The 24,258-nt window shown below is 39.5% G+C and overlaps 1 protein-coding gene across 12 annotated transcripts in view; it reads left to right on the plus strand.

Annotated features, from left to right (window-relative positions):
• The window catches only part of CFAP20DC (CFAP20 domain containing), a 238,572-nt gene that overhangs the window by 187,653 nt on the left and 26,661 nt on the right, over nucleotides 1-24,258 (plus strand). For 8 of the 12 annotated variants that reach the window (XM_040454584.1, XM_040454589.1, XM_040454595.1 and 5 more), the window contains 2 exons: nucleotides 3,519-3,580; nucleotides 10,130-10,548. In XM_040454584.1, the coding sequence (XP_040310518.1) occupies nucleotides 3,519-3,580; nucleotides 10,130-10,379 (312 nt within the window). In that variant the 3' untranslated portion in view covers nucleotides 10,380-10,548. Of the gene's footprint in view, nucleotides 1-3,518; nucleotides 3,581-10,129; nucleotides 10,549-24,258 lie in introns of those variants that run through there. The other 4 variants (XM_040454596.1, XM_040454590.1, XM_040454586.1 and 1 more) reach the window with 1 other exon arrangement.

The following is a 24,258-nucleotide window of genomic DNA, read 5'->3' on the forward strand; positions in this document are numbered from 1 at the left end:
GTCTGTGTTTAGTGACTATGAAAGTCATAGTGACTAGTGAAAGTCATAGTCACTCCATAGTGACTATGAAATGTCTGAGTTCTGTGTTTAGTGACTATGAAAGTCACCCCGTGAAATAAACTGCCCTGGTTCTCAGAGTGTTATCTATTATATCTTATGTTTGTCCCAAATTTAACAATATGGCAAAACTTACTGTCTTTAATTTTATTTTTTTATTATTTTTTAATGCTTATTTTATTTTTGGGGGGGGGAGGGGCAGAGAGAGAGGGAGACACAGAATCCGAAGCACGCACCAGGCTCCAAGCTATCAGCACAGAGCCTGACACGGAGCTTGAACCCATGAACCGTGAGTTCATGACCTAAGTCAGACGCTTAGCCAACTGAGCCACCCACCCAGGCATCCCTGTTTTCTTTAATTTTAAACATAAAGTGACATTTCATTAGGAAAGAAATCACATGAGTTTTATTTACGGTGAGGAAGTAGTCTTAGACGTCAGATAATTATCTCAGACCACTTTTTTTCTTCCTGCCATAAGGTGAACTGAGTTTTTCATATTTGTTTCAACAACTTTGGTATTCACCACTGTAGGTGAACCTGTGAGCTGGAGTAAGCACTACAACCTAATGGTTAAAAGGGTAAACTGTGCTAAACTGGGTTCACATTCTCACTCCACTATTTCCTGGCTGGCATGACCTTGGGTGAACACCCAGTGCCTGAATTTCCTCTTCTTTTGGATAGTCATTAATCCTGTCTGTTTCATAGAATTGCTGCAAGGAACAGAGTATGTGCTCAGTGAATATCAGCTAGTGCTGTTCTTATTGTCATAGTTATTGGTAGGTATTGGTTGCTATTCTTTTGCTGCTTCTTATGGTGTTCATAGCCTGCATATGGCTGAATTCCAAAGCCAAAAAACCAATTTTATTTTTTTAACCTGTGCTTTCATAGAATATTACCTACCTAGAAATAGTGCAAATAGGTTTACTGCTGCATATGTATCGAAACATACCTATTTCCATTTGTGGATGGAGACATGTAGCTTCAGACAGCCCATCACACTTCCCCCATCCCCACCCCATCACATTCAGAGAGCTTTTAGAAACCATTAGGCACTTTCTCATTCATTCTGATTTGGATCTAGGAAAACAAAAAGACCTCACGCTAGTGAAAGCGCTGCCCTTTCAAAGCATCAAAGCAAAGTTAAGGGAATTGAAATATCTTGGAGGGGCTTTTTAGCTGCATCATTGCCATGATCCCTTCCAGTCCCTGAGTCTGATCATGCAATAGGGAGACATGTACAGAGAAAGGAAATTGAGGCCACCTGGTTTTGGGACCCACCCCAAAACAAAACGTGCTTCCTTCCCAGACGGAGTCACTAGCATTGGGGGTGTAGAAGTCAGTTCATAGCATTATGTGTTTAAGTCAGAATGCTCTGCCATGATATGCCATCACTAAATTGAAGTTGGTTATTGACTAAAATATCTAGGGGTGACAACTTGGTAATTCGCTTTCAATACTAAAAGTTAAATTAAGGAATCAGATATTCAGACCGAGTTCCATCACCCTACAATTATTTTAACTGAATTTTTTTCCTTTACCTTTCTGTCCATTCCCATCAGCAATCTTTACTACTTCAAAACATTTCCACTGGTTATTTTGTTTGTTTGTTTTCTAACACTAAGAAACCACTATTCATGGGAATCTTTTGTTGACTGTGTTCTTTTTCACTCCTTGTATCACTGGATCAGTTTTTTTATATAGACAGGAGATGTGGAAAGGGTCAGTCTGTGTAGTCTTAAGTGAGAGCTAAGTCACAAACAAGATAGGATTCTGTAGCCGTTTCTATTCTCCAGAGGGTGGAGTAAGTCATTTGGAATAAGGGGGTTGGAGACAGGTGTAAATAGAATTAATGGTATAAAATTGAGAAGATGGAAATTTGCTGACTATCAGCACTGTGGTACTTAGAGAGTTATGGAAAGGCCTCTGGAAGTGAATCAGGGGAGGCCCATTCACTGGAGGCCGAGTACAGCTGAAATACTGGACGAATACCAATGAACAGATTATCAAGAGTATTTCTGCAACCATGTGAGATGCTCTAGAGAACCCGTTAGACCCTTTGCTTGCTAATTCCTTTCTCTGCTGTGAAATAATAAAGCCTAAATCATAAAACTAAATTTCACTTGCAAATTGCTGGAAGTCTTATTTCTCCAGTGAGATCAAATATGTCTTATGACATGTTTTTCCTTCCACTGTTTTCCCAGCTGTTGTTTCTTATTACTGAGATGGTGATGCATTGATATCGGTTCAATTACCAAAGTATCTGAGTGCATTTAAATTCATGGTGCATCACAGAGAGTCAGGCTAAGTGACTGTGATTATCAGACAGGGTGTTTGATTTAAATTAAAGGAACACTTCCAAGAGATTATTTATAGAGGGAGACAGTTTACTCCAAAGAATTCCCATGACCCACATCTTTAATATTTTAGGACCCGTTAAAATAAGTATGTGGAAAATAAGGAATATGTGCTCTGTATGTACAGGCACCATTGCCATACCGTTTCCCTCAGTTGGAGTCAGCCCTGTGGGGCCACATTATGGGTGAAAAAGGCTTAACACCAACGCTGTTGGGTAAGGAAGTAATGGAGATCCTCTAAATGCAATTCAAAAATATATACCAAATTCCAGCTTGTAATAAAATGAGAATGTTAAAAAATGTTTTTTGTATTAGAATTACATGGTTGTTAACCACATGAGAAAAATACTGCAAGCTGATGTTCAAAAAGAGATATAGTGGAATTGTCTCCCTTTATAGAACCAAGGAAAAACATCAAATTCCATTGGAGGCAAAAGTTTAAGGCTTATTTGGGGATGTGGTAGTTTAGTGGTGCTTTGAAATAGTAACTTAAATGTTTTTTGTGGAGGGAAAAGTTGAGATTTCATATTTTTCTTAGGTATTGGCACCGTTTTGTTTTTTGGGTTTTTTTTTTCCACTTTACTGATTAGTGCTTGAGGTTTTATTATGCACTTGGGGAAAATGACCACCTTGACCTAAGATTTACATGTGTAATTCCATTAGTGAACATTCAGGCTATCCTTGCAAACTTGCTAACATTGAGATATAAATATATATTCCCTATCTCTGGGTCTCTGAGTTATTGCTGATACTTACTGTGCAACATTAGCTCCATGAAATATCTTCTATTTTACTGTAGCTGGAAATATCAATGAATGTTAACAGCGTAAAAATTCCACAGGGAGGAAGATTCCACGTGTGAATTTTACACCACAGAAGCGATCTAGTGCAGTGACTGGCCATTAAAATAACATGTGTTTTTCTCATGTGTACCACTGTGTTATTTGCTGGATCTTCCAAAACAGCCTTTGAGTCTTCTGTAAAATAAACAGCCCCTCCTTGCAGATCGTCCCTCAGGAAAAAATGACAGCACTGAGAGTGCATGTGAAAGTATATGTAAAGAACACAACACTGATTAGCACCTCACAAATGTTTTTCTTTTACAGCCCGTCAACCAGGGTCATCATTATCAGCAAGAAATGAATCCACCTTCTCCTTCTAATCCCCGGTAAGAATCATTAATAAGCTAAGTGTCCTTTAAAAAAAATTCTTTAAAAGATTGTGCAGGGTGCCTGTGTGGCTCAGTCGGTTCGGCATCCGACTTCAGCTCAGGTCATGATCTCACAGCTCATGGATTCAAGCCCCACATCAGACTCTGTGCTGATAGGTCAGAGCCTGGAGCCTGCTTCAAATTATGGGTCTCCCTCTCTCTCTGCCCCTCCCCTGCTTGTTCTCTCTCTCTCTCTCAAAAATAAGTAAACACTAAAAAAATGTTTTTTAAAGATTGTGCATTTTTCTTGTTTTCCCAAAATTGTTTTCCAAAACTTCCAAAGAACTTCCAAATTTCTTTTCCTTAGGAGTCTAAGTTCAATCTACTTTTTGTTATTGAGAATGTGGTGTGATGGTTAACAGTCTACCTGGGTTTAAGTGATACCTCTGTCTTTTACTAGCTGTAAGATTTTTGAGCAAGCCATTTAACTCAAGGTCACCCAGGCATAATAATTACCCCATACTCTTGGGATAAGCATATGAACGAATACATGAAAAATTCATAGCACAGTTTTTGGCACACAGTGAACTCTCTTTAAGTGTTAATTTATTTCATATTATTCTATTTGCATAGATACTTGATTTTAATTGGTATGTAATGTTTAGTACATTTTAGGCATGAATTTTTTTGTATTATCTGGTCCCTTTAAATTTATCAAGATAGCTTATATCAGTTCAAAGGCCATTCTCTTGTTTTCAAATTTCAAAAGCTAATAATCTCAAAACTATTTCATTATTTCAAAAATGTCATTGACATTATGCATCATTTGTCAATATAGAAAAACCTCATTATTGGGGCGTCTGGTATCTCCGTTGGTTGAGCGTCCAATTCTTGAGCTCCGCTTACGTCATGATCTCATGGTTGGTGGGATCAAGCCCCACGGCAGATTCTGAGGTGATATCGTTGAGCCTACTTGGTATCCTCTCTGTCTCCCTCTCTCTCTCTCTCTGCCCCTCTTCCCTGCTCATGCTCACACATGCACATCTCTCTCTCTTTCTCTCTCTCTCTTTCTCAAAACCTATTATTTTAGGCTCACTAAAGCAAGCAAATCTGAATTTGTGTTTTGAAATATATGTAGTATTAAGTGATTTTCTGAACTAAAAAAAAATTATCAGTACAAATCCTTATCACTTTATCACTATTTATTAAATATTAGGGATTTATTGAAAGTCAGTCTATCTTGAGCTCTACCCACAGGATCTTGGTTATTATAACGAATCTCATTATCAAGCCCTCTCACCTATACTGTAAGAGGTCCCATCGCCATGGAATGGACCAAAACACCAGTGATAGTACGGTAGCTCTGGCTCTAAAGTGTAAAGTTTATTTCAGAGTATCTGAATTAAGACTCATTGGTTGAACATATCAAAAACAACTTAGCTAGTATTAAAAGAGAGACAGACAAAGACAGAGAAAGGGAGGATTTTTCAAGTAAGAATACAGAGCTGTCTCCTGGAACCCAAGGGCAGCCAGGCCTCAGGAAGGGTATGGTGCTGGAACACTGAGAGGCAGCCAGGCATTTCCTCACTCCATCTCTGCTTGCTTCTTCCTGTCTGTTCCATTCTGGTCTCAAAGCACCAGCTTTCTCTGTTTCCAGTCACATAGGGCTGTCTGACAGCTCTTGAGTTTATGTATTACAGTTCAAAGTACAGTTCAAAGTGCATGCCCAGCCTGACAATTCCAACTTTCCAGGAGAGAGAATGTGATTGGCCTAGCTTGGGCCAAGTATCCACTGTTGGTCCAATCAGCAATGAACAGCCAACCAAGCCATGTAAAACTGACAGGAGACCACCTACATGGTTTATAGGACTTTTAATGGGGCCCAGAATATTATAACATAGGCAGAGTAAATGTTCTTCATTAGTAATCACTTCTCAGTGTTGCTGGTCTATACACATGATCTGGTCATTCTCTCATGTTATCTAGTAGGGGGAATTGCCACTATCATAAGTAGATATAATACAGAGTTCAAAATTGAGGTCGTAATTTCAGTGTATATAAAAAGATGTTTTAACATTCTGAAAATCAGTTGGCTCTTGACATGTAAAATGTGTCTCTTACAATCCTTCAGCTCATAAACATTTTATCTGTGTATGAGCAAACTTTTAGGGTAACTGGAAATCCAATGTCAATCCAAATTATAAGTAGTCAGAATTTACAAATCTGAACAAATGAAAAGTGAGACTAAGGTGTGTTAGAAAGTGGAGGCTTTTGTTTCCATAAAAGGAGAAGGAGGACCTAACTCTCATCCTAAATCTGCTATTAACCCAGCATATGATCTCAGACAAGCCTCCCAACCCGCTCAGACCTCACCAATAATATGAACATGTATTTAAAAGAAAGGATTTGAGTTACATGCTCTCTTAGGTCACTTCCAGGTTCCTGATTCTGTGGCTTTGATGAGATTCATTATAGACTTTACGTAAGAAACCCAGTTCTACCATCAGAGGGACACTGCCCTATATAGAAAATACATCTCATAATGTTGGATTAATTAGTGTTTAGATGTAGTAATGTATAACCTTAAACATCTCTTTTAATATTTGATTCCCAAAGATATAATATAGGAAAATTCACCAACCTAACATACAGCATATTTTATTTAGCCAATTACATGTTCATTCATTTAGGGAAAATTAATTTACATTTTTACATAATAAAATAAAAAGCCAAAATCCAAAGCAAAAAGTAAAATGCTGCCAACCCCATTTGCCAGCAGGTTATCCAACAGTTTTCTAGAAAATTATTGTTTAGTTGTTCAAAAAACTTGCAGATTACATGGTTTGGCTCTTGGCTCCATAAATCCATCAGCTTGGAAGAATTGGCAGAAAGACATTATTGGACCATAAATAAAGACAATGATAAAATTATAAGGTCAGCATAGATGATCATATAAAAATGAGATAAATTGAATCCTGTAATACATGTAATTTAACTTAAAATAGAAAACTATGATTCTTTTAAGGTTTGTATTTGCTACATTTCTTACAAATAGATCTCACACCTAGACCCTAAACACAAAACTTTAAAATTAAACTTTAAATTTAAATGGTACTGATAATGAAGATGGAAAAAAAAATGTAAGAAATGAAAAGACAAATTTCCAAGTCTGCCCCTTGGATGAACAAGCATCTAACCTGAATCCCAGATTGAAAGTTCTGCCTGCAAAGCCTCTAAACAACACACAAGAGGCAAGTAGTCTCTTCATTTCCTGAATTAAGTGCAGTTGTGGTCAGAGTAATGCAAACATGATGGGGAAGGGGACATATATGGATGCAGGTGCATCGAGAGAGCATGTGGGTGCCCTGTGGGACGGGAAGTGGCCACACCAGCTTCAGTGACCTGTCTGCAGCTACTCCAGAGACCTAAGAACCTAAGATTTGTACCCACACTCATTCTCATACCCATACTCGTACCCGCGCACAAACATATATTTAGAGAGTCAGTTTCCAATTAGCTTAATTAATGTAACAGAACGATCAATATCTCCAAAGTCTTTCATTTACATTTTGCTCTGGGAAGATTCTTATCTCTGCAACATAACTACCTTCTTAGTTTTATGTGCTTCTGATTAAGGTTAAAGATAGCCTGCAGTCCACAAAGCAGACAAATTTGGGTTTTGAAGAGTTGACTCTAGGATGCCAATAGCTAAAACACTACATATATTCATAGATTGTTTTCCTCAGAGTGTAAAAATCTACTTGCACTCACAGGGCAATGCTTGACATTGGATGGAGTGGGGATACAATGGTAATCATTTCCTGAGAAATTTACAGTCTAGGAATTGAAATACACATGGTTCACCTCATCCTATCCCCTTGTGTCTAGATTTTCCTAAAGGCAGCATCTCAGATTCTGGGGCCCTCGCCCCCAGTGTCTACCCACACTGCCGTTTGAGACCGTGACAGCCTCTATGACAAGGTGCAGACACAGCTAACATAATCCAATACAGTTTAGAGGCGTGTTGGGTAGGAGGAAACAATTTCACAGTTCATTCATGTTGAGAAATGTTTCCTAGCATGTAAACTTACCTGCTACCAAACGAATGCTGTTTGCAGCCTTAAGTCATTTATTGTAAAATGCCATCTATTGGTTTGTGGGGTTTACAGCTGTCCCTCAGGCACATCCATTTGTGTGTTTATGTAGATTCTTCAGAACAGTTTGAGATATTTTTGTTCAGAAATAGGTTTTATAAAATAAGCTGTGATTATATTCTGGTTGTCTGTTCATGTGGATGGAGTCGATAACCAGTCTTTCATTTCAAATGATGATTATACTTGGTATGTTTACAACTCATTGGAAAATTAGGGGGAGGAGGGAAGGTAGTCAAAGGCTCTGTAAGGTTCTCAATGTTTATAGAAATAAACAGTTTAGAAAACAATTCCTGAATGCCCAAACAGTAATGAATGGCATGGTTTTCTGAAGTGTTTGCTTTATGATTTATCGCCTATCTGTAGTTTTTTTTTTTTTAAATGTCACTGCCGATTGTGTTAAGGCTTGAATCCTTTGCAGCTTTGCCACATGGTTGTGTAATATAAACATACTTATAACTATAATTAGATGATAAAGCCCTGCGGACTTTGACAAATGATTAATAACCACTGACCGCAGTTCACGCTGGCTCAGCCAGCCTGACTGAGGCAAGCTGGCCTGTCATCGTAACCTACAAGTACTACTCTGGACCGATCGCAGTGGCTTCATTTTTCTTTTCTCTCCAGTTGTCAGGACTCACGTCTGATATGCTGCTCTGTTGCTTAAGCCTTTTTTCCCCACCAACACAAAAGAGAGAAAATGTATAAATAAATAAAATTAAATACAGAACTTGCATGCCATGTTTCTCCTCAAATGATTAAGTTTGAATCATTTTAAAACAAGTAAGTCGGATTTTTAGCAAATGTTTCTCCTTCAGACCAAAGCATAACAAAGGATTTCCTGATTAGCTGTGCAGTTTCTTTAAACTAGTTGTGTTAACCTTTGTTTTCGATTATCTGCATTTTTGCATTACATCTTAAGGATCCGTGGATAAAACCAAAGGCACCAGTTTTTAATTGCATCCTTTCTCTTGTTAGCTTCAGAAAACCTGTCTGTATCAGCGACTCTCATTTCACACCCCCATCCCCAGAAATTCACACCCGCTCATCTGAGGACAGAGATTCTGGGTCCTCAGAGCCCCAGAGCTTGAAGCTCCTTGACCGTCATTGCTGTTGGAGCTCCAAATTCCTTGAGGGCAGGATGGCATCATGTTCTCTCTCCTGGTGCTGTTCAGCCGGAGCTTGGGTAGGAGCTCCATCAGGATTTGAGCTGAGGGAAGCAGAGTAGAAGTATGCCCAGATAACACTGAGAAATGAAAATCTTCATCCTGAATGTTAACAAGTTAAATGTCAAATTTTTTCCCTACATCTTGGCAAGAATTACCCTTTCCTCTCCTGAAAATAGGATGACAGTGGTATTACTTTATTCATAAGCAGGATAACACTGTGTTTTTAGGAGAGGTTCTTGTTTGGATAGAGTTTAAATCTAATTTCCATGCGTGTTCCACTCCCTGCTGACCAGAGATCCCTAGACACTGATAACCATTAGAAAGGCCCTAATCTTTAATATGTGGTATGCTAGGTATTATTTATACAAGCTATTTAATAATAGCTTCCAATGCCTTCCATATTCTAATGACTCTGAAAGTTATATGTCCAGCCCTGACCCTCCCGTGAATTCCAGATTCATCTATCCAAGCTGCCAACTTGACAGATATCCACTTGGATCTCTAGCACATACCTCGAATCCAAGCATTGGTTTTCTCTCCCTCTACACATCTTTTTTTTTCTTCCCCATCTCAGAAAATGCACCATCATCCCCCTTTTACTCAAGGCAGAAACCAAGAGTGCTTCCTGCTTCCTCACCCTGACCCACTCCATGTCCTTCCCCAGCAGGTTTCCTGGTGATCCCTCCACCGAAGCGACACCAGATCCAGCCGCTCTCTCCACTGCTGCAATCCCAGCCCCCATTGCCCTCACCCCTTACCTGGACAAATGCCATGGCTTCCCACCTGCTTTCTGTGCTCCTTCAGCCCCTACACTCTGTCCCCACTCAGCAGCCAGAATAGTGGCATCACATCTAAACTTGAGCCAAGCATGGCCTCATGCAAAACCTCCCAAACATTGCCCACTGCTCTTAGGATCAGATCGTGCTCCCCACCCTCAGTGCCACCACCCAGACCATGTCTCATACCCCTGTGAACCGTGTTCACTGTGTATCAAACACCATGGCCATGTCCCTTTTTCCTGGACACTCCAGGCTTGCTTCCACTTGAAGAGATTTGCATGAGATGGCCCCTCTGCTTGGAGTTCCCTTACGCTAGAAAAGACCCTAGATAGCATCTTCCTTCTGTCATTCAGGGCTCCATCTAAATGCCGTCACCTCAGAGAGGTCCTTCCTTAGCAGCCAATCTAAAATAGCCCCTGTCCTGTCAGCCTCATGACATCATCTATTTTGTTTTTGTTTTTACCACAGTGCTCCTCACCACCTGGTATCTTCTTGCTTGTTTGCCTGTTGTCTACACACACACACACACCCCTCCAGAATACACTGGAATGTAAACTGCTTGGGTCTGGGGACTTTATCTCTCCTGCTCACTATATCCCTGGCTCGTCAAACAGTGCCAAGCACAGAGGAGACACTCAAGAAATATGTATTGAATCTCACAAGAATGAATTTCCCCATCTCCCTACCCCAGCTGCCTCACCATGGATTGAACTACTAGCTGGAACCCAGAAAGAAACACCTACATACTTTCCTCCCTTGAGGGCCAGTGGGACCTGGCCCTGTTCCTACATGTAGCAGATGAAATCTCATGAAATTATTTTAGATGAGCCCTTAGAAGATAGCCACAATCTAAAGTCTCCAATAAAGTATCATTTTAAACCTTTCAACAGAGACAGTTTTCTGAAATTGAACTCCTGTGTTTTTTTCTGTATTCTTATTGGAAATTGCTCATCTGTATTTGCCTACACAAATACAGATTTTGTGGAGCCAGGTGCCACTCGCCACTCGCTTGGGTTGCCCCTGCTGCAGAAGATGTGCCTAATCCTCACCAGGCTAACTGAATCTAGACACATATGTGGAAAAGAAGCAAAAAGGTACATAGAGAAACAGACAGAGGACTTGAGCTTATGGAGCTTGTGCCCTTTAAATTCAAGGGACTGCTGCCCTTCCGGCTCCCCAAGAGGTTTTCAGTCCACTGGTTGAAGTTTTACAACAGACTTTAAAAACACATGATACAGGGGCGCTTGGGTGGCTCAGTCAGTTCAGCAACTGACTTCGGCTCAGGTCATGATCTCACAGGTTTGTGAGTTCAAGCCCCGCATCAGGCTCTGTGCTGACAGCTCAGAGCCTGGAGTCTGCTTCAGAGTCTGTGTCTCCATCTCTGTCTGCCCCTCCTCTACTCTTGCTGTCTCTCAATCTCTCTCTCTCTCAAAAATAAATAAAAATTAAAAAAAAAACAAAACCACATGATACAAAGAGACGCAGCTGGGCCCCTGCCCTCCTTGGTCTACAGCAAAGGCCCAGCTCAGAGTGGCCCTACCCTGGAGAACAGTCCAGCTAAAGGCACTGATAGTAAGCCAAATCCCTTGAGAATCATCTTGCTTCTCGCCTTTGACCTCTCTGCCCCTAGCACCACTCCTAGGCACAACTTCGGGGATACCCTTCCCGTTGGGTTCCAGCAGTTCTCTAACAGAGCTGGGCAGCTGGTGGTCCACTGCCCCATCACTTCTCCTTCCTCCTCCCTTGGCACATGCCCAACCCACTTTGAGTCTGGCTCTGACCATTGTTATCCCACCAGGGCCTGTTAGCTCAGATCACCCTGTCCCAGGCCCTAACTGGCTGGCACGCCTGCACACCTGAACAATACTTCTCTTTCTTCACTTGGCTCTGCTTGCTCATTCTGGCCCTGCCTGCCTGGGCATCTGCTGACCCCATTCTTCAGTTTCTCAGTTGAAATGTCTGCCTGCTCTCAGACCAGATCTCTCTTGGGCCCACGGGACTTGGCATTTCAACCTGAGTTCACTTGTACTCCATGAGAGAATCTTAAGCCATGAGGGCTGGGGAAATACTCATCAGCATTTTAGTAATTGTCGTATTTTGCAAAATTGCAAACTCAAGAAACCCATTTCCATAAGAGTCTAGAACAACAGATTGCATCTTCTACCCCTCACCTCTCCAAATTAATCCTGAAGTGATAGATCCCTGAAGACTCTTAGCATTTTTAACTAGCGGAATGAAGAACTCCTGCGGTCACCCAGGCCTCCCCAGTCACTGTTATCCATCCGGATGATGAACTCAGATTACCTTTGGCCCAGGGTCCAATGTAAAGAAGGTAATTACCAAAGCAATTATTTACCATTCTAACATGTTACCGTTTCAACTTTTAATTAAAAGATTCAGCTTTTCCTTCTAGAGTAATGAGCACCTTTAAAAAGTCGAAGTACTAATTCCAGTTTATAACATTCACCTCTCTTCTGTCCGAGGGGGAAGGGAGGGGATTGTAGGCTGAGGTCCAGGGTAATGACGTGAACCCAAGAAATGGAAGACCGTAATTATGGTTAAATGGCCATAGCCCGTCACATCCATAGACTCACTGTCTCATCATTCATCTTGCAACCCAGTGCAGAATACTCTCCTTGTTATTTAAACAAGGAACCCTACTACAGTAGGAGAGGACTGAAAGCATGCGCAGGTCAGACCTTCAGCAACATTCACGTGCACCTACTATGTGCACAGTGCCTTGGAGAGGCGATTTTCTCGTGCCCTCCATGAAGTCATGGCCCCCCAGCGCTGCATGTCCTCGAGGCGGGGTGTGAATGTTTTATGTGTGGGGGTGAGCCCCTAGCCTGTCACAGAGAAGTCACAGCTCTTCCAAACCTGCACCTACTCACAAACTGTTTTTGTTGGCAGTGGGTTCTATTTCTTCCCAGTAATTATTTTGTTTCACTTGTTAATGAAAAACATTACACTTTGAAATTGATTAATGTTAAAACACACACATTTTCACTCTAACAATATATTATGTTTACCCGAGTTTACAGCTTCATATTTTGCTGTTCATTACCACATAAAAACTCACTCAGTATGATAAATACCACATGAGTCAAACGTCCGTCCCGTTCAAAATGACTTAAAGGAGAAAAGGCAAACAACGTTCAGCTGATTTGATTGAATTAACACTAACATTATTGTTCTATTGACTCTTTCTTGTCCATTGATTTTTAAAAGCCTTTCGCTCCCTTGCCATCCATTAAGACAAATCAGATGCAATTTGGTGCTCAGGACAAGAAAGTGCTGTTGGGTGTTGGATGAAAACGCATGGAAAAAAAATTATGTCTGTGCTGAAACAGAACCTATTAGAAGGCTACTGCTCATATTTTGCTGTAAACATCTTCCTTGCTTTTTGACTTTTGAGGTTAACAGTAGTGACCTTTGTTTTAGTGTGTGAATGCTTGTATCAGTAACAAGTGAAGCCGAAGGGTGATTTGTAGAGGATGTACTTTATCTCTTATTTAAAGATGAAACTAGCTGGAATTTTACATGTTCGCCTATTTTTCAGTCCTTAAGTCACTCTATTTGCAGAATTTATAGAGTAATGAGCAACTGAACCAAAGCAAGGGAAAAGGGGAGCATAGCATTATTTTGTTGAATTAATAGGGAACAGTTTTGAAACAGCAGAACCGTTTGTATTATCAAAATAGCAATGAGCAAGAAACCTGAGATCTGGCCTGGTCTGAGGTCAGTCAACGTCATGATAAAAAGTGAAGGTTTCAGCTTAAATAAAATCACAATGTGGCCTTCAAGTAAATGCTGGTGTTTATGCTAATGAAGGCCTGTCTTTTGCAGGGAGAAATTCATCCCTTAACTACTAAATGAATGTCCGTTTCTTTCTTTCTTTTTTTTTTTTTTTGTAAATGATATATATTTTTTTCTTTACGCCTAGGGGTGAGGCTCAAAGGTGAAAATCTATTTGTTGTCCACTAGCACTGGAAGAAAATTCCACTGTGGTCAGTGTTTTCATGTGGCGAAGGGTACACTTACCTTGTGTTTACCATTTGCCCTCATCTGACCTCTTTAACACTTTTATTGAAACCTGAGATTGCCTTCATTTTGGAAACACTATTAACTCCCATTAAGAGTCCAGAAAAGTTGTAGTTTCTCCTGTTGGAGTAATGGAAGAAATGGGAAACAAACAAGAACAACCACCCATGTGACATGCTCTAAATTTGCTTGTGATTTTCTAAATTTCAGTGCTAGCAAAAAAGCAAGTCGCAGCAAGGCATACAGTAAATGAAGATATTATGTATTAGAGAAGGGAATGAATCTGTCACTTTGACGGATTGTGAGGCGAAGAGCAGATTAACAGATTACTCATAGTCAGAAGGCAGCTCAGTGTGAAAAATGTGCAGGAAATGATAAGTGCGGGTTTGTGCTGATTTAATGATATTTTTAAACTACAATAACACTCTGGTAGTATAATATAATAAAGCACTTTGCTTGCATTTTTAAATCATCAACATATTTCCAGTTTGACCTTAAAAACATTTTGGACCATTCTCTATTAAAATATGTAGCTTTCAAAATTAGAAAAAGGTACCATCTGAAATATCACGGCAATGACCTTACAGGAAATTGCCTTTTAAAACCAGTTGTTTCCTAAACTAGCATTTGTAATACAAATTTTAATTATGTTTTTAAGTACACAAACACCACTTTTACTTGTTTCTTTGGGCATTTGAATCACTTACAACAAGAAATTGTTATCTCCTTAACAACCGTTTCCAGTGAAATGCTTCATAGATGCCACTGATTTGTCTTCATATTTTCTTTGCAGGTTTTTAGTTCTGTAGTTGAGATTACAGAGGGCTTACAGATAGCGGGTAAAAGTTGTTCAGATTTAAATTGAGTGCTCCGAGTCATAGCAAAAAATAAGATGAGTTATTTGTTTTATTTTATATTATTATAGACATTTACCAGAAAGCAAAACATTTTTAAGAGATTTGCATCTTTATATAAATCAAATTGGGACCTGAGGAGCACACGTTTAGTTAATATGACAATGATGGACCGGCATGGCCAAGAATTTTCAGAATAACTTATCTATAATGCGTTTAAATGATTTTTATTCTAACATCTTAATATTCAAAACCTAATGTCAGGCTTGAACTGCTTCTTATCTTCTCTCAGTTCACCAGTGATGGCTTGACATAGTTAGGTACAGTGAAACTTGTAAGAGAGTAAATAAACTATTACATTTTCTGCCTAAGCACTTGTATCTAACCCAAGTACAAAAATGAGCATACTAACATGGCATGCCAAGGGCTTGAATCCCAGACATGATTATGGTTCGAATTATGTTTTACATATACAGCGAAGACTTCTACCAGAATTCAGCATGTTTTGTACATTTCCCCTCTTCTAATATATTAATACTCTCAACCTGGAGTAAGTAATCAAGCCAATGTAGAGAGATAGTCAATATTCTTCTTGGTAGAAACTCTGAAATGTATGAGACAAAGGCAGTTTGCATGTTTACTGTCTGCATCAGTGACTAACACACTTTGCCAGCTATTGCCCCATCTCCCAGTGCCAAGCACATTGTTGGACTGTATTTCAAGTCCACTTGGTTTGGAATGGAGCCAACTAACCAAACAGTTGTAACCAATGTATGGTGGACAAAATGGCCCATATGGTTGCCTGGCTGGAATATTTGATTATAGGTGTAAGATCCTGAGGAGTTCTTTTTCCCTCTGACACTTACCAGCAACATTCAAGATGGTGGTTATTCATGTCAGCCTGGTCGCTGAATGACTTTGATAAACAGTTCCCCTGCTCATCTGTTTATGGACACTTGGCATGAGCAAGAAACAAACCTTTGTTGTTTTTAAGCCACTGAGATTTGGGGGTTGTTTGTTACCAAGCATAACAGCCTTATTCTATCTGACACAATTACTAGCTTTGACATTGAATATATTTTGTCATAGGAAATATGGTGCTTCATACACTTTCACATTTGAAGGTTTAGGAATTGGTTAAAATTGTTGAGGTCAGTATGGGATTCATTGGCATATAGTAGAATAAGTGGTTTTAGGAAGTGATGTGGTGCATTGGTTAAAAGCACTGTCTCTGGAATAAAAATGCTAGATTTGTATTCTTGTGAAATTACTTCTCTAAGCCTCAATTAAATTATCTAAAAAATAGGGGTTGGATTTTACTACCTACCTTACAGTGTTATTATAAAGATTAAATGAAATGTATGTGAAAGTGTTCTGCACAGGGCCTGGTATGTGTGTTTTCATTAAATGGTAAAAAGGGATGATAGTGATGGTAGGGGTGTTGATAGGAATATTAGGAATGTAAAATTTTCAAAAAAAAAAGCTCACACTCTGAGAGAATCTGGGAATCCTAGAGAGTTTGAAGAGATTACAAGGATGATTTAACCCAGTGTCTCTTCAAAAATTTCCTCTGCACGTCTTCACCAGGGAGGCAGGCTCAGTGCAACATAAGGCAGCTCCTTCCATTACTGAACCAGCCCTTATACTGAGCTGACATCAGTTCCCTATAGCTTCTCCCTCTGGGTCCTAGTTCTCTTTCCAGAACAATAATTTGAGTCATCACACTTTCACATAATACCCCTTGAATTTTGAATATTGCTTTTTGGATGTTCCATTTTCTCCTTCAATCTCTCATTTCTCCAGCTTCAAGTCTACTTTGCCATTTCCGGTCCTGATATAGTCCTGATATTCCTTTGGACACCTTTGAGTTTATCAGATTGGGATTCTCTAAATTGAACAGGCTAATATGACAGTTCAGACTACAGTTAGACCTTTGACCAGGACATAGTATGTACCAGTGTGGCTCAAATCACATTCATTTTTTTATTACTATCCATACCCCACTAATGGCTTATCTTTGGCTTCTCGGTCACCTATCACTCTTTCTCCTGGACCATTGCAATAACCTTATAATGTATAAGCTATATGTTGTTATCTCTATATATTCACATGTGCTTTTTCACCACAACCCATACCCATTCCCTACAGAGCAACCTTTTCTAAACACAGATCTGACTGTGACACTCCCCTATTAAAACCCTTCAATGGCTTCTCATTGGTCATAGGATAAAGACCAAAATATTTCAGTGGTCTGCAAGGTCAGGTGACTTGGTGCATGCCTACTGGGCCAACCTTACTTTACATCATTTCCCCTCTGGAGATTTGTGCTTTAACTACATTCGCCTCCTTTCCTCTTCTCAAACCTGCCTACCTCGGGGCCTTTTCACATTGCTGCTCCATCCTAGAATGTTTTCCCCTACCCTGCCTTCCACCTTGCCTGGTTAATACCTATTCATCCATTAGATTTCCTCTCAAGTACCACTTCCCATAGGGAACCCCCAAGTCCCTATTCATGTGTTCTCATAGCACCATTTAACTTCACAGTGTTTATTCATTTCTGTGTGATTATCTGATTGATGTTGGTCTCACCCTCCATACTATAAGCTCTAAAGGGCAGGAACTCTACAAAAAAAAAAAAAATTGTGCCAGGATCTGACACAAAATGGATCTTGGTAGATAGCTGTGGATATCTGAACCAATATTCTTGACTATCAAGATCATTCTGAATCTCAGTTCTGTCACCAAACTATTCTCTCTCTCGGCCCAGTGTTTTCCATAAATGTGCGAAGCATGATGTTTCTGCATGACCTTCATTATAACCTTAGATAGGTCATAGCTGAATGGAAACTACTGGAAGATGAGGGTTGTATTAATAAGGTTTGCTCTGTAGATTCCTGTCATTGGTGTGTCTGGTGATTGAACTGTACCTTGTACTAGAAAGGGCACATTGCTCCTGGGAAATTTTATGCCCTTCTTTTTAGGTAGAAAGGGGAAGGTCAGGGAGCCCTTCCTGAATCTATTGTTTCTCAAGTGTCTTCAAAACAATCAATTTGCCAAAGCTGCATATTTTGGTGTGGCATATTCAGAAACTTTACATAATGAATCTAAATTATTTTAATTTACAAACTGTTCCAGAGTATACTTGTGATGCATGATCATTCAATCATAGCATATGATTTCTGGAATATTATGATTCACACTCATGTGCAGCTATCCCCTGTCCTTTGTCCAATGTAGACATTGCCAGTGGACTGCAATCCTCTTGCCCACTGAGCACCACTACAAACTTAAAATCTTTATCTATAACGTACTCCAGGCAATACTACCAATCAGAACTAGCATGAGAATTATAATCCATGTGTCTTCTTTGAGCTAGAATTTCTATTATTCATTTAGTCAGTGAGGTTATCAAATAGAATCTATTCCCAGCCCTACATGACACTCCCTAACCCTGGAACTACCACCTTGCTGTATCTCCTACTCTAAAAGTCATCCCTGCTCTTCTGTAAAACCTTACTTGACTGAAGTGAAATTAGGACTGTTCCTTCTTCAGAACTCTGAACTCAATTCTCCACATCAACCATGATTAAAATCCTACAACATTAAATAACATGCACGACATACTTTTTAATTAATTAATAGGAGTTCTGCCTCTGGCAATGGCAGACTTGGTTGTTTCACACTGAACTTCCCTCTGAGAACAACCAGAAATGCCAGACAAAATATGAGAATCATCTGATTAAAGCCATTGGAGAGCTTCCAGGGTAGTGAGAATTTATGGGGCCCTGCTCCAGAAGAGAAGGGAAGCAGGAGAGGCAGCCTGCCTGCCCTTGCACTTTTCTCAGGACAAATTCCACTTCAGAAAGCAGAAGTTGAGAGGCTGAGGAGCCAAGAATAGCCTCCAACAGCCTCATCGGCTTAAGGGGAAAACTTTGGAGTTTCTGGATATTTGAAGAGAAGGGGCCATAGTAAACCCCAGAGTGCTTCAGGTAAATGATTTACTTCAGGTAAATGAGTTAACCAGATATAGACCAGCTTTCTGGAGAATTCAAGACACATTTTTTTTTTTAAGTTTATTTTTGAACGTGATCGAGAGCGCATGCGAGGCAGGGGCAGAAAGAGAGAAAGAATCCAAAGCAGGCCCTGTGTTGTCAGCACAGAGCCCAGTGAAGGGCTGGATCTCACTAACTGTGAGAACACTATCTGAGCCAAAACCAAGAGTCAGAGGCTTAACCTACTAAGCCACCCACACGCCTCAAGACACATTTATTTTGAATCATCTTAATTGCCGATAGCCCTCTGACCTTACGCTCATTGCCTGCCAGAGGCAAAAGAATCACATCTAGAGGAATAAAACATCAACTAGAACTGTTGTCCAATTGAAATAGAATGTGAGCCACATGTTTAAAGTTTTCTAGGAAGATTTAAGAATTAAAAGGTAAAATTAATTTGGTTACATTATAACCCAGTATATCCAAAATACTATAATTTCAGATGTCATTTTGGGGAGGAAGGCTTTTTTCTCTCCTAACTTAGGTTTGAGTGACTGGTGGGAAGTGAGGGTTGTGAATTTACTGACAGCCTGTTAACTGAAGAAAAGTTTTATATGCATGCATGTGGAAGCATTCTATAAGGAGACACCCCACACCCCCAAACAGCCAAGGGTAAAGGTTTATACATCAGCTTAATAAATGGGGTCAGGGAGGGGTTGGGGCTTCAGTGGGAAAGGATAGAAGGTTCTGATAAGGCTTGTTTATGCAATTTCTTGGAATGTCCAGTTGCTAAAGGTCAGTCACCTCCCTGACTGAAGACTTCCCCAGAATAGGGGGATTAACAGCAGCTGATTCTTGAAATGCTCTGCTTTAGTCAGATAAAGGAAGTTCAGATGAGATTTCTTTGTGTGTGCTATTTGCCCAAATGTTTACAGCTTAAAGGAGTCTTTCTTTATGTCATTCTGGTTGGTTGTTGGTCCCTCTGTAATCAGGATAAAACATTGTATTAATGAGATACTTTACATTCTTTTTGTCATATTAAGTACTTGATATCCAGTGTGTGTTTTCTATTTACTGCCCATCTCAATTCAGATTAGATCCATTTCAAGTGCTGTGTAGCCACTTGTGACTGGTGACTACCATATTGAGCAGTAAAATTCTAGAAAGCAATTTCAAAGAATAACTTCATGGTCTTAAGGTAGGTCTCAAATTTCATTAACTATAAAGGAAAGTATTGATAATTGGACTATATTAAAATTAGGAACTTAATAAAGAACACTACTCAACAATGTAAAAAGTCATGTCACAAGAGTGGAAGAAGATATTTGCAACACAGGAAAGGTTCCAGGATAGATATAAGTCTAGAATATATGAAGAACCCCAAATCAGTGAGAAAAAAGAGGCACTCCAAAGAAAACAAAAATGGCCAAAGGCTTGAACAGACATTTCACAAAAGAAGGTATCCAAATGACCAGTAAACATGAAAGTATACACAGCCATTTTAAAAATCAGAGAAATGCAAATTAAAAGAACACTGATTCTACTACACCTTATCACAATGGCTAAAATACAGAATATCAATAATTTTGGTGAGGATCTGGAGGACCTAGAACTCTCACACACTGCTGGTGAGGGAATAAATTGATACAACTACTTGGGAAAACTGGTAGCATCTACATAAGCTGAACATAACCATACCTTTTTCCTCAAAAGTTACCCTTCTAGAGGTATGGCCAGTAGAATGCATACATATGTGCACCCAAAAACATGTAAACTGTGGGGACCCATTCAGACCTATAGAGTTGATATAAGGATTATTTTACAGTGAAAGCAGAGGATGCAGAAAGAAATCATATCTCTACCCCCTTTCTCTCACTAAAGCGAGCCTCCAGAAAATACAGCTGCCATTCGGCTGCCTTGAAGACCGACTGCCCATTCCCATTAGCATAAAAAGCCAGACAGAGCCTTCCATACTTTGCCCGTTAAACCCACCCCCTTTGGTAAGTTGGCATATAAACTTTTATCTCTGGCTATTCAGTGAGTTATTTATGATGAGCAACTCCCGTGTGCACATGGAAATGAACTTTGTCTTTTTTCCTGCTCACCTGGCTATTGTCAGTTCATTTGCAGTTCAACCCCCGGACCAAAGTTGGAAGGGAAAAGTCTTTTCTCTCAACATTAGCACATTCATGATGGCTCCAAATTGTTTACAACCCAATCCCCTTTGATAGTAGAAGGCATAAGTAATTTGTAATATATTTACACAATGGAATACTATTTACTCTCACAAACATGTAATATTCAGGGAAAGAAACTAGACACCTAAAGAATACATGTTGGATTCCATTCAGAAAAGATTTAAACATAGGCCAACTAGTTGGTAGTGTTAGAAGTTACCATCTGGGCTACCTTTGGGGAGCAGGAAGTGTAATGATCAGGAGAAGGAGTGAGGGAAGCTTCTATTCTTGGTCCAGGTGGTGATTACAGTCACTTTGGGATCATTCATTGAGCTGTACATTTATTATCTGTGCACTTTTCCATGTGTATATTTCACTTAAATAAAAGAATTGATCGATAAGAACCATTAGTGTAATTCTTAGTCTCATATAGTCAGTTTGCTCTTTCTGGTACTTTAATGTTTCTATATCTTCCTGCCTTTTTAGCAGTTTACCATGTTAAGTTTTCTTTAGAACAAGGACCATATTTAAATTAAATAGAAGCTGGAGTAACACCATAATCAATCATGATGATGATGGTAGCTTGGGGATGCGAAAGAACTATTGTCCTTTCTGGCAAGCCCAGTTTACTCACTAGAATGGGCCAAGCAGCAAAAGAATTCTGATGATTACCTCCCAATGTTTTAAAAATAACATTTTACCGTCGTATTTGTTCAAAAGTCTGTTTATCACCCATTATCAGCATTCTTTCACAATATTTTTCATTAACCAAAATGTTACAATTAACACACCCTGAAACTTCTGGGAAATAAATCTAGTCAACCAAAGATCCTGTCAACTTTCCCCAGTTCTTTTTTTCTTGTGCAACCAGCCAACATTGGGGAAAAATTAAATTTGTCATTCATCTCACAGAGGCTTCTTTTTAGCATATCATTGTTTTATTTGACTACTAAACATAAAAGAATAAAAGAATAACCAAACTATGAAAGGAAAATGGAAATCAGTACATAAATAAGGCATCTGATAATCTCACACACTTAGTGATGAAAATGATACCCTGTAGGTATTCCTTACAAAAGCCCAGAGAGCTGAATTAGAGCATTAAATTAAACTCCACCTACTCTCTCTGCAGCATTAAGTCCCATCATTCCGTAGAAATGGTTTAGATGGTTTTATTTTGTATTCTGATTTTAAGGTAATTGTTCTCTAGTTAAAGTTAGAGAAGGTTGCAAAGTTTTCTGCTCTCCATTTGCTAATGACTTAGTTATAATACATTTAACATGTAGTTGTCTTGTAACTCCAGAAAAGGTGTTGTATAAAGTTGCTTAAGAGTGAAAGTTTTTCTGTAATTTCAGACACTAGTAACTACTAACACTGTTACCAAATCTGTCACCTACTGGCTCCATCTCTGTAGCAGGCCCCAAGGGGGGAGAGTTTCCACAGGCTATTATTGCTTCATTTAATCCCTGGGACAACCTGGGTGGTATTCCCATATTCCAGGCAGGAAAAAAGGCACACTTTAACCCAAAGATTGCAAGCCTAAAAGGAAATGTAAGCTCAAATCAAAAACTGTGCAACTTAAGTTTTATGGTATGTTGGTACCCTAAATATGTGTCTAATGTCCAGCTCCATGCTGGATTATTGAGGTATTTTCCGCTACAGTGGAGGTAGTTATTGCTATTGCTACAATCCCACCCCTAGCCACTTGTTCATCCAGATGATGTTAGCATTCCATGTTGTGACCAGTCAAGCTTTGCTGGGTTTTAGGAAATTGATCCTAGAAGTTGAGGTGGTCAGTCTAAAGTCATGGACTTCTGGGGTGCCTGGGTGGCTCAGTCAGTTCAGCACCTGGTTCTTGATTTCAGCTCAGGTCATGATCTCATGGTTTGTGAGATCAAGCCCACATCAGGCTCTATGCTGTCAGCATAGAGCCTGCTTGGGATTCTTTCCCTCTCTTTCTGCCCCTCCCCTGCTCACTTGTGCACGCTCATGCTTGCTCACTCTCTCTCTCTGACTCTCTCTCAAAAATGCATAAATAAATAAAGTCATGGACTTCTCTCTGATTCATTCCTCCCCATTACTCCTTGTAAAGTTCTCTACACATATAGGAGCTTGAAAATATCTATGGATTCTCAGTGATAGTGACAGGTAAACATGGTTTATTTTTTAATATAATTTATGGTCAAATTGGTTTACATACAACACCCAGTGCTCATCCCAATAAGTGCCCTCCTCAATGCCCATCACCCATTTTCCCCTCTCTCCCCCACCCCCTATCAACCCTCAGTTTGTGCTCTGTATTTAAGAGTCTCTTAGTAAACATGGTTTAAATATGAATTTATCTTGTTCCTCTGAGAGGCTCGTTATATTAGAAACATCCATCTCTGAGAGATGATCTCAAATCAGCCATCCTGTCGTTCCCATTCTCCCTGTGTGTTTAGGACCAGTCTGTATGAAACAGGTTGGAGTTTTTATGAGGACCTATCACCTTTACTTTTTGCTAGAGCTGTTAACATCAAATAGTCTTTTATTTAATTAATTTTTAATTAATAAAACTATTAAATCTAATTTTACTTTTAGATGTTTAGAATACTTTTTGCTATCTGAAATAATATTCCTTCTGTAGGGGAGGAAAACCTTATTCCCTCTACCCCTTCATGCTCACCTGAAAATTAGAGTGGCAAAAGACAAATAACAAAAGAAAAACAGAGACTTATTAACACCTGCAAAGTGCATACACACAGAAGTTCTCAGTGATGAGTAACTCAAAAGAATGGTTAGAACTTGGGCTCATAAAGCATCTTAAAAAAAAAGTCTATTTTGTAGAAAAGTGATAAGACAAAGGAAAGGGACTTTGAGCTTCTAGAAGTGGCAGATTGTGGAAGGATGAATATATATGGTAGGAACCAATGGAAGATAAGAGCAAGTTAGTAAGGTTTGCTATGTAGATTCCTCTTGTGTTGTGTCTGGTAAGAGTCTAGAGTTGTCTCCAATGAGTACAAACCATCCAACCCTTCCTGGTAGAGAGAGGGGAGACAAAGACTTTTTCTTGTGTCTACTTCTTACCATTGCCTTCAGCTCAAAATAATCCTTATGTCAAAGTGGCACATTTTGGGATGGTATATTCTGAACCCCACCACTTCTCTGTATACTTATTTATTACCTGTATCCACCTCTAGAGTCTAAGCTCCTTGTGAGTGGGGATTGTGGCTTGGTCACCATTCTATTCTCAATACTTGGAACAAAAGCATAAAGTGGCAAGAGCAGGCATTCAGATCTTTTTTTAATGTTTCTTCAAAGATGAAGATAAAACCTGTTGTTTCACGAGACAGCTGTTTGCCCTGCATCCCCAAAGATGTGTTTATTTTGAATGAGAAGTCTTTACTCTATGTGCATCCTTCTGCTGGGTAAAACAGTATTTGTCTCCCATAGAAATGTAAGGTTTCGGAAGGACCTGTTAAGAAATGTCACAACTTCGGGGCGCCTGGGTGGCTCAGTCGGTTAAGTGTCCAACTTCAGCTCAAGTCATGGTC

This window comes from Herpailurus yagouaroundi, unplaced genomic scaffold (assembly GCF_014898765.1).
Source record: "Herpailurus yagouaroundi ecotype Mexico unplaced genomic scaffold, PumYag 213, whole genome shotgun sequence".
NCBI classification, from domain to species: domain Eukaryota; kingdom Metazoa; phylum Chordata; class Mammalia; order Carnivora; family Felidae; genus Herpailurus; species Herpailurus yagouaroundi.